Source organism: Numida meleagris, chromosome 8, assembly GCF_002078875.1.
Source record: "Numida meleagris isolate 19003 breed g44 Domestic line chromosome 8, NumMel1.0, whole genome shotgun sequence".
Taxonomy (NCBI): Eukaryota; Metazoa; Chordata; class Aves; order Galliformes; family Numididae; genus Numida; species Numida meleagris.
In genome coordinates, this window is record NC_034416.1 from 18,469,569 (window position 1) to 18,481,592 (window position 12,024).

At 39.7% G+C, this 12,024-nt stretch overlaps 1 protein-coding gene across 1 annotated transcript in view; it reads right to left on the minus strand.

The window, feature by feature from the left end:
• AFF2 (AF4/FMR2 family member 2) overlaps positions 1-12,024 on the minus strand; it is a 250,541-nt gene that overhangs the window by 149,824 nt on the left and 88,693 nt on the right. Inside the window, exon 3 of the mRNA XM_021405874.1 lies at positions 8,472-8,516. Within this exon, the coding sequence (XP_021261549.1) occupies positions 8,472-8,516 (45 nt within the window). The remainder of the gene's footprint in view (positions 1-8,471; positions 8,517-12,024) is intronic.

Consider the following 12,024-nt stretch of genomic DNA (forward strand, 5'->3'; position numbering starts at 1 on the left):
GGGAGCATATAAGAAGGAAGGGGGAGTCCAACCCTTTATATGGTCTGTTAGTGACAGGACAAGGGAGAATGATTTTAAACCAAAAGAAGAAAGATTTAGGTTAGATGTTAGGCAGAAATTCTTTAATCTGAGGGTGGTAAGGCACTGGCACATGCTGCACGCATGATGTCCCATCCCTGGAGGTGTTCAAGGCCATGTTGGAAGAGGCCCTGGGCACCCTTATCTAGTGGTTGGCAACCCTGTCCACTGCAAGGGGTTGGAGCTCAATGATCTTTAAGGTCCCTTGCAACCTAAGTCATTCAATGATTCTATGACTATGATTCTAAGACCAACAATGAGATTCAAAGTTTTAACTTCAAGTCTACCCCAAATAACTTCTTCCTTGTCCTGTTTTCTTCACCTTCCTTCTTAAACCACAAGAGCAGTGAAACATCAAAGGCTGCAACACGACAGGTATACTTAAAACAGTAAAACTCAGTGTTCTCAAGTATATGGACCCTCTTTGGTCCATTTTTTTTCATTTCTCTAGTTCAATGTCTTTCCTTATACATATATTTTTAAACATCAGCGATACACTTTTTTAATGTTTCAATTGTCATGGCCAGCTGCAACTTCAGAGAATTTCGAACAGAAACTGAAAATCCATCTGAAGATTCATTTAGTCACATCTTCCAACCCTGTCTTCCCTTGGATGCTGTAAGTCTGTCTAGTTTATTGTAGCTCTGTTTCTCTTGGCTAACCACAAATGTCCAATCTATCCTCCACAGGCCCCATCAGCTTCTTCAGTAGTGCTGACTTATGGGAAGCTTCCCACCCAAGATTTTAAATCTGCAATACTTGCCCTCAGGCAAATGAGATAAAGGGCTCACAGAAGACAACTACAGGCTTTGTCATTTCAAACCAAAATTGTTTCTAAAGCATGTACTCGTTTCAGAAAGCCTAACTCGATTTTAATATGTTTTCAATGTCTTCATTCTGTGCCTAAAGCAATTTGTTATGTAGAGTACACATTATTAATCTACTTAAATGAAAGGTAACATTGCTAGCAGTTTAAACACTCAATGCTCATATTTAACCATGTTTCATTTTGACAGGATGAGATGAAATAACAGAAATGATTAATCTGAGACCAGAGGAATATTCTACTACCTATATTTCAAAAGAGGACTTGATTTTTGTGCTTAATACTTTCACAATAAGATATGTAAGAGGAGCATACTAGCTTCGGGTGGTTTTTCTGCTTGACCTCACCGGATGCTGTGCCAGAATTTGTTGTTACCAGTCATTTTGGAACTGGGAACAGTACTCCAGGACAGGCACAGAGCAGGCTCTAAAGTTTCTAAAGAGCTTTTTAAACAATGTAAGTAATGCAGTCCACAAGGTATTTGAGGAAGGATACCTGGTACAGACAGATCAAAACATTAAACAGCATAGAAGTACTTATAATTTTCCAATGAGTTCACCAGTTTGGTACTTTTTTGTTCATGGGAGTGTACAAAAAGTTAAACTTCATCAGAAATCCAGATCTCTGTTTTCTCTAGCCCTCTCACTCAAAGGTAAAGGAGTTACTCTTTATTTACAGTGATGAAAAGGGACGGGAAGTCAGATCTCATGAGTCTACAAATCTGGAGTAGAAATTTTATGGCTCTGTAGTTTTATGATACTTTCCGCTAAACAACATGACCTCATCAACTTTTTATCCCACATTTTTACCAAAACCTTTAAGTGCCAGAGAGTGTGCTCCTGATCTACTGCAGAAGTGATGAAACTTACCATCATCTTTGCCTCCAAAACAATGACTATGCTTGGATAATTTTCTGTTTTTGAACTGGCTTTTTTAAAGTTGTTTTTTATATTGTTATCATAACAGAGTACTGAGTCAGACTGAACATGTCGAGCCTGTAACACGTGGCCATATACTGGATCATTTCTGAAGTGACTGCTGATGAGGAAGAGAAACTAGAAGTGGCTGGGTTGGGTTTTGTGTGAAAGACATGCTAGAGAGCTTGGAAAACAGATGAGAATGAACACACTTTCACTTAGTAGAGGAGATGAGAGCCCTTTCATTCTCTCCAGGAGCAGCAATACATGCCCAAACGTTCATGACATCAGTTCATTTTAGAGTAATTGTAGTGGCAATGGTAAATCAGGCAATGATAGCAGAACTATATAATAATACTGAAATCAGCAATGTTTCAATTTGGCACTACAAAAATATATGTTAAAATATTATGTTTAAGGAGATAAGAATGGAATTGAATACTGAGTTTGAAATAGGTGCACTGCAGTCTCCTTCTCCTTTCCTGAATACCTTTTGTAATCTTTTTTATTATTATTATTATTGCAATGTAGACAAGCCGCAATAGATCCACAAAATGATCAGATTTTACATTATGAAGTTCTTTACTAAATAATTTCTTTCATACTACCATGAAAATAAAACCTTTTTTTTGCAGGTTGGAATCAGACCTTGCTTGTCTGTCCTGATAAAGGTTTAATCTTTTGCTACCTTACATTTTGAAGAGCCATTTATCCCTACATCACACAGGTGGGAAATACCACCTTCTGAATACAGAAACATTGCACACCCACATGCATTTGTCAGATCAGATAGTCAACTTATTCTCTCTAGTACCTCCCCAACAGCATGAATTCTGCTTTGCATTGATCTGGTAGTACAAAGCACATTTCTAATATGTATCCACATCACAAGTGAACTCCTCTCACGCCTACCCTGTGCCTTGCCAGCAGTGCAACTGTGGCCCACAAAACCACCAAAGAAGTGAAGAATTTGAGCACTAACTAATGTCAACCTCCTACCCAGCTAGCTTGAAGTTAACTCTGAGGATTCCAAATTATGTACCTCAAGTTAATATACTGATTGCTTTAGGATAATACTGTTAAGGTGTCTTTCTCATGGCTGACACCACCATGTTGTCATTGTAACAGTGAAAGGCTAAAAGCTTGACTAATCCTGTCCTGCTGTGTTCAGGCACAACTGGCACTGGCCAGGATGAGCTTCCATGCCAAGGGTCTGCTCTAGAGTGAGAAGACCTAAGGCTACTAGCTCCCAAGAGCCTTTTGCTCTTCAAAGACTATGCCAGGATTTCTTCAAATGACTCAAATTATTGATCTCAGTGTGTGTGTATGTAATAGACAAAAAAAAAAAAAAAAAAAAATGCTGGGAAGAGACTAATTCTGACCTTCCTGGAATTGTTGATGTATTCTGCTAATACTGAGCTGAGAACTGAGCTGATGATGTACTGAATCAGCAGACAGCTCCTCTTAAAGAACTATTCAGCATTTCCATTTTTCTGGAGTAAAACTACATCCAGAGAGCTATCAGAGTAAAGGACTGGTAGCTGCTTGCACACATACCCGAAGTAATGCAGGAGTAACTACTTTTTATGTTATAACAACAGCAGCAATGTAAGTGATGCTGCTGCCAATTCATACTAGCGTGGGAGGATGAAGAATTCAATGAACTCAAATGAGATCAGAGGTCAGTGGAATTACCCCTGATTTATTTTGGTGTGCAAGCAGAAACTGACTCTGCCTCCATTCAGAAAATGCTGTTAAAAAGCTGAAAATGCAATGACTTGGATATTACTAAGAAAGGTATAGTTTTTATCCATTCAAATCTTCATGTGCATAAGCAAGGTCTAAAGGAAAAAGACCGTACTGTACTGCCTTTCTTAGAGCAGGCTATTACCCATTCCTTACACACTTCCAAGGCTGCATGCCAGACAAGGGACAAAGGCCACAGATACACATTTACACGTGGGTTAACTTTTCAATTCATTTTTTTCATTTCAACAAAAAGAATAAATCACCTTATCCTAGAGAAAGAAGCAGCTTGACAGAAAACATACGGTGCTGGGCTATTTTTATAGCACACCTAAGACATATAGGGATTCATTTATTTACTCAGCTATTTAAAAGTGGCTACTCTTACTCATTCTCTGGACAGCTAAATGCCAGGTTGCTAAGTTACTGTTACTTGACATCATCTCCTCCCCAATGTGTTTCCACATTTGACAGGTTCACATGATTTACTAGGCCAGTCAGCTCGTTATTCACTTGTCCAGTGACGTCTGGATAATCATTTTAAATTCACATCATGTCCTCCCCAGCAAGCCCCCAGATTCCACTTGAAAATATTTAAACTGCTTGTCAGCTACTAAGTGCGTTTGTAACCACACTGGACTGCATACCTGTATTTTTCAAATTACAAGTAATGTAATTATGTTTAGCAACGTTCTTCAATATTGGTTTGTATTTTAGAAGAGAAAACAATTACTGAGGGGGCAAATAATGGGCTGTATCTGTTATGGTCTAATTTTGATCTGTGAACAGCTCACCTCAGCTATGGATGATACATATTAAATCCATTAGTGCTTTCAGTTGGCATGAGGAAGGTAACACTACACGTAATTTACCCAATCAAGGGCATTTTTACCTGCTGATCAATTTACATATTCTCCAGTGTCATTAGATGTGAGATAGTCATCAGAAGAATAGAAGATCATACCAATTACAGACTTTGCTCATTTAACTCCAGTCATTTTTATACTAATTACAATCTAAATTACATTTAGGATTAGTTTTGCTTCCAGACTAGAAAGCTTTTAAATAATATCACACATATCCACATAATATCAACTCTGCTGAGTTCCTTGATGCCACACTACAGTGAACACAGATCTCTGTCCCCCCCCCTCCAAGGGGGACAGAGAGAAGTGCCTGCCCAGATGGCAAACAGCACGGACCTGACAGCTTCACATACACAGACCCGAGACTCAACTCTGCAGGATTATGTCTATACAGCTACCTAAACACCTAGCTCAAAATTTCAATTCACGCTACAAGTCCTCAAGAAATTTTATTTAAATAGTTTCCTTTCTTTCTTGTGTGATGCTGTATGCTTATCTCTTTATCCAGAGGCAAACCCATGCTAAAAGTGGGCCCTTCTATGCTCTCTGTAGACAGAAAAGAATCCTCCAGATTCGCACACTACACACGGCCCTAGGTTTGGATCGGCACAATGCCTTCTAATGATACGCAACGACAGCAAGGCACACTGGCATAAAGCACTGATAGATGTGGCACAACTAACAGCTTTAGAGTATTGGTTTAAAATGTCAGTTCTCTTTCCCCATCTGCACTTTGTATCACAACATTTCAGTGAATTCATTTTTCAGTGGCTGCATACAGCAAGAGACAACTTAATTTAAATCCATATTAATAAGTTGAGAATTACATGCACATACTGTTGATTGCCTATTTTCCACATTATCCACACGCTCAAAGCCAACACATTGGCTGAAAAAAACAGTTGCATTTTGGAACAGAAAAAAGTATACCAACAACCATTCACTTTTATGTTTCAATTTGGTGTTAACAACTTGTGCTAAATGCAGTTCTCCGGCACTACATTTATAGCTTGGCCTTAGGTGTGCAACAGGGATTTTATTTTATTATTTTATTTTAATTTTTAACAACTTTCTCAGACGTCCTGGTCAGAAAAACAAAAGGAACAGGAGACTGGGCTGCCATTAACCTTTGGTTGTATTATCATGAACAGCCCTTGGAGCGTTTACACGAGATGACCCAAGTGGCTTAAGTGTTTCAGGAAAGCTGGTGGACTGAAATTTTGTGAGTGGACTCAAGACCTTTCCTCTCACTCAGCTGGAAAGTTTGGCCCATAAACTCAATTCAACACTTTTTGTTTGTTTGATTTTTAGTTTAAAAAAGGAAAAAAGAGAAAAGAAATTGCAAACCTCTACGATTACAAAAAACATTAATTGAATTCAGTTTGAAAAAAAGAGCTCGGTAAGATCTGAGGTCACAATTCTTAGCTTAAGTCCCTCTTCCTTGCAAATCCTCACAAAAAAATCCCTGAAAGAGCTGCTATGCCTTTCTGAAGGGTAACACTGAATAAGGCACTTAATTTTCTGACTTAAAAGTAAAAAAAAACCAAACTTCAAGCAGGAGATGCCCTCAAAGCAGCTGGCAGGGCAGCATGGGAACAGGCAGGCGAGGGGGCACTTTGAGGGTGCACAGCTCTGCAGAGGATGTGGCCAGGAGCAAAAATTGCCAGTCCTTGCCAAGCGTTTGCTAAGCAGCTGCAGGAGTGACACAGAGTGCAGTGGTGTCACTTTGGATTAAAAGCTGCACACATGAGTGTGTATTACAGCCAGATATTTTGGGCTGAACTCTGTTTCTGTTTCCATTGGCCAGAATGCACACTGTTACACTCCCACCTATCTACCTTTGGGACATCAGTGCTCTGTAACCCTTCTTGTGTTATTTCTGCACCACCCCTGACAGAGACGGAAATGTTAATACCCATTTTTTTTAGCTGGGGAAGTTGTCACCAGAGAGCTTAGACCCATGTTCCCAAAGGCTCTACAGAGCCTGAGTAAATGGCCCCAGTAAGCCAGAAAATATCTGTCAGAGCTGGGAACTTAATCCAGGTTCTCAAAGCACAAATTGCTGCTGCAACCAAGGGCTGTCCTTTCTGTCTGAATCTCCTGACACAGGTCGCCCACAGGGAGCCCAAAAACTAGATTTTGACCACTGCTGGGCATCACTTTCTCTTCTTTTTTTGCTGTTGCCTATCAAGTAGAATATAGTACCCTGTATGCAGCCAAAACACCTTTTCCACCAGCTTATTCTGCATTATGAATTTGACAAGAACAAAGCCATTGACAAAACTCGGGTACTTCTGTTCCACATGTGCTTCAGGACCATACAAAGTTGACAGCCTAAAACACTGCCATTGAAGGCAATCAGTTGGGTTTGGGGGCTTGCTCAACCTTTGATGGGCAGCCTCAGGAGTGGATGTGTGATCTCTGGCTTTCACACACTCAGAGACTCCGCAGTTGATCCACGCCCACTGAAGGAGACAGGAGAACTTGTGCTAATCCCAGAGGTTTTCAGAATGGAGCCTGTGAAATTCCGGTGCAGTTTGTTGACTCAAATGACAGTATGGGGTAGGAAACAGGATCATCTCCACTTGATTAGAAAAAAAGACAAACATTTCTGCTCCCTATCACTTATATGCACTGTTCCCCCATAAAAAGTGTCACCTGAATGACTAATCCCTGGCTTTTGCTACATCACGTTTCTTCTTGATGGTGTTGACTGAAAACAACTGCTTTCCCTACCTAACAAGTGAATTATTCTAACTACAGGAATGTACCTAAACGAATAATATAAACAGGAGAAGAAATAGTTTAAATGTACCAAGTAATTGGAACACTGCATTTCAACATTTTTTTTTTTGTTTTGCTTCCTTATGTCGCATAAGTAATAAACTGCTGCTCACTTTGAACATCGAAAATAAATTGTATTTATTTTCTTGTGTTCATCACTGCTAGGTGCACATACTGACACGTACTCCTTTGTGACTGTAAGTCTGCGCATGCACGTTTGCCTGCTGGTTCAACTTGTGCAGAAACACTGACAACCTGTAAGGACATCAGCATCATCCCAAGATAACGTGTTTTAAAAGCAGGAACAGCTTTCCACTCAAACAGTTTCACTGAATACTGCAAAGCCCCCTTTATTTTATGAACAAGAACATGTCTGTGTCCTTGTAAGCAAGTTTGACACCACTGTTGCTCCTGACTTTGAGTCTGGATGAGTTTACACCAGTTGCTCCAATTGAAGAAGACATGGCCAGCACAAATTTCCACTGAAGTTTTATCCTCTCTACACTGAAACTAGCAGGTGGGCCAGGAATCCCACAGAGGCAGCTCTGACAGATCAGACACTTAAACTGTGAGGACAAAACCCAAAATCCCAGGCAGAAGTTGGTGAGTTGCAAACCTACGAGTCCCAGACAAAACTCACTGTCAACAGGGGACCCCAACTTTGGAGTGACTGAGGAAAAGTCCACCTTACAGTCAGTAAGGCAGATTTATGCATATGCAACACATTTCCCATGCTCTCTTTTTCTTGTTACATGATCTTAGCACAATTAGTTGCTCAGTTTGGAGTAGCTGTTTTCATTTCCTATACTTAAGCACTAACCAGAACTCCTAACACAAAAAAATATCTGTACGTCTTCAACAAAAGCGTGAGTGCTGGGAAACTATAGTGTGGGGAAAGAAGTAAGACTGTGGGCCACTGTAGGAGAATTAAGGGAACTCTGCCCTAGGGTGGGAGAGAAATGGATTCTGGAGAGACTTGGCCTGAGAACTTAAAAACAAATTAACAGGAAAGGATGTAATTCCTGACCAAGACAAGTTGCAGATGTACTGGGAGAAGGAATATTAGAACTGAACTTAGCCAGTAAGGAGCATCCTGAGCCCAGCAGGCTGTATCTCCTCAATACTTATATTTAACTTATTAATAACTTATTATTTAACTATGATGCTAAAGACAGCCCTTCTCCATGAAAGATGAAGTAAGAGCACTACAATCAGAAGAAAAAAAATACAACAAAAGCAAAGTATATTACTCACACGCAGTATTTCTTCCACACAGCTGGAGTCATTGGGAAGGGTAACCTAGGTTTGAAGAAAAAAAGAAATGTTCAGTCAGGCACTAGATGCAAAGTTCAGTGACTAACTATACAGGTGAATGGCTAACAAGCAACTGCCTCTGTTTGAAGACTGCTGCATCCGTGCTTGCTGCCTACCAAGTTTTCCAGTTCAGATCAACAAAAGTCATCAGTAGGACTCGTCACAATTTGTTGGGGTTTTTTCATTTGTTTGTTTATTTTTTGTTTGCAGTGCTTTGTGATAGGAATGACACTGTTGGAGCAATAAAGTACTCTGATTTCCTCACAGTTGAGAACTGGCAGTAGAATTGCCTGAAACGTCTGTAATTGAAGAAGGTCCCACTGTTACTCCTAGCAGTAGCCTTCACAGAGAACACAAGGTTTGGTTTAACTTGCAGCATGCTGCACCAAAGGACAGAGGTGACACCACTTAGGACAAAGCTGTTATCATCAACTATCTCATTCTACAGTTTCATACACTAACAATCAAGATAGCTATTAAAACTTACACATATACTGCAGTAAAGTACTACTAAAATACTAGCTGGTCTATAAGGGTTGGGGCTAATTTTCTTGTTTCTCACATCACTAGCCTGTTCCAGGTAAAGTATCATGTCAAGACAGAACAGCACACAGGCATCCACCTCAAGAGGCTTGACAGATATCCCTTCTCCCCTGGGGAAGATACATTATACCAACGCAAAAAAACCCATACCCATGCACATACACAATGGTGCCCTTAATGCCTTACAGCTGAATATACTTGTTCAAATGATTGTTGCAGTATTTTCCACAGTCCCTCACTCCAGCATTATTAAATGGCACAGAAGCCCTAAATACTGTGAACAACCTAAACAGCAGACAGACATGACCTATGTGTAAAACCATTTTACAGTACTTGCAGGCACTTACAATGGATACTTATCATGGCAGTAGAACAGCAGAAGGAGAAACAATACTCAGGGAGGTACCAAAAACAGGTTAAGTAGGATACTTCATGCCATAAAAATTCAATGAGACTTTTCTGCCTCTTGATGACTAGTTTGGTAAGGGATACTCATGACTATAAGATTCATCTGTGCCATCCAAATCTTCTACAGAGCTTGACTGAAAGCGTGACCATGGCTTTCCTCCTAGAATTCAACCAGCAAAAAGCTTCAAGAATAAACCCATACAGTGACAAAAGTAAAAGACCAGGAAGACCAAATAGGTCACCATGTTCATTTCCTGTTAATGTAGCACACTTTATATTCTAGTACTGTGATTAGTCCAGGTCAAAAACTGCAGGGAAGCAGGTCTCCAATTCCTTCACTTAATCAAATATGGAATAGTGTTTAAAACAATTTATCCCTTTTTTGTGATAATTAGTTAAAATTCTGCTTTTGGTGTCACCTCAGCCTGTATGTAAAGCTCTTCCCACTACCTACTTCTCTTCTCACTTACACCAGGCACAGATACATAGAATTATACTCGACTTCCCTCAAATGCCATATGTTGAACTTTTACTTTCTTTCCCGATAAGCAAGATGTTCCATTCTTTTGGCTTACTTCACCACTGCTATCTGAATTCCCAGCAGTTCAGCAGTATCTTGGTAAAGATGTATTGAAGAGAAAACGACCACACTGAAGTAGTCAGTGATTTTATCTACAACAGCAACTGCAGATTATAATTTTTCATAATACCATTTAAAAACACTCAACCAATGAAAAAAAGGGCTTCATCTTTTGTTCCCAGTTTCTACTCTACTCCAATTCAGCTCAACAAACCTAGGCTGAAAGATTCTGGTGGATTGTCAGCATCTGTTGCATGGATTCCACCTTCATACTGTAGTAGTTGATAGTCCAGTACTTAATTGACCTTCCCTCAGTCCCCTCAATTAAATTTTGCTTAAACCACTTTTTTTTTCCTCTCAGTGCTTTTTAACTCTTTGCTAATCTGTGTTTTCCATACTTCATACCTAGCTTCCAATTCAGAGAGCACTATAGTTAACTTCGAACACAATCTGCCTCAGATAATCAAAAAAAGTATTACTGCAATGTGCAGTAGGGTAGTAGGAGTACAAATGTCTAATGCACTCCTGTTTTTTTTTCATTGAAGAAGAGGTATGTTGGAATACGTGAAAACAAAGAAAGTGTTCCCCTAATAAGCTTGCAGGCTACACATCGACCAAAAAATCCCTCACAGCAGCAACAAGAGCAGCTCAGATTCTGTCTGAGTTGGTCAGACTGGGAAAAGCAACAGAGGTACAGAAGCCATCCCTTTATTTAATGCTCCTCCCTGCCATTACACATGGCATTTTCAATGGTTAGCTCAGACACCATGTGTATTCCTCTGTTTAGAAATGTCATAATTGTGCCCTGGGCTATTAACACAAGGCAGACCATGCACTTAGTTCCTTCACAGTGCTCTCTCAACTCACAGCCCTGTTTATGTTACTTCAGAACAAATGATGATAATAATAACAAACATACTATTCTACTGCAATAAAGCCCACTATATATTATACGATCACAACTAGCTTCTGCTGGCAGCACTTACTAATAAGTTTAAATGTTCATGCATCAATTAAATTGTGTTAATGGCAGAGAAGATTTTAATGGCTTGACAGAACTTTTGTTCCCTTTGGCACTGCTTTGTTTTGAATCACTGGTATTAAAGTAATGCAAGATGTCAAAGTGCTGTGATTGTCACATAGAGAGATCCAAGAAAGAGCTAGCACAAAGAGGAAAACATTTAGATTGATGCAAACATTAAAAGAATAATTATTACAACATGACTATCAGAGAGAAGATCAATGTAAGAGTCTTTCGGTACATTACTATTAATGGATTTCTCAAGAAATGAGACCATTTTTCTAAATTCATGCTACAGTTGCACATTCTAGGGAACTTGAAAGGCACAGATCTATTGGAGACTTAGACTACTCTGGAAAAAAAAAAAAAGAGCAACCTTCCAGCCTTCCAAAGCATTTACAAATATTTGCATTCAGCATAAAAGTGCAAGCAGGCCCTCGCGGCCCATCATGCAATCCAAGCACAGGTGGATCAGGGTAGAGTGAAACACAGCAAGTATACGCATATTCATCACCTCACTGAGTACTAGTACTACAAAGTTTTTTTATTCCATTTGCCATTAATAAAGGGCCACATTCCTCCAGGTGTTTAATCAGTGTTGGACATCCCATACTGTTACTTTCCCAATGTAATAAAAATTAAGTAGTTTAGGAAGCATTAGGTGATTTGCCACTCCTTGTCTTTTTCAGCTTTCACTCATAACCAGACTTTAAATCTGAGGACCACAGCTTTCACTTGTGCATGCTTTTGGTGCTTCTCTCCCTTTGTGAGCAGCACGGTCTAAACCAGCCAAAAAGACAGATTTCAGGAATTCTGCCTCAGTACGACTGAGCAGTTACATCTCACATCATGAGCTGCCCTCAGCCAGCATGAGCTCCGGACTGAAGAACAGTAAATATTACATAAGCTGAAGATCTAAGTCCCGAGGTAATATAACTTCA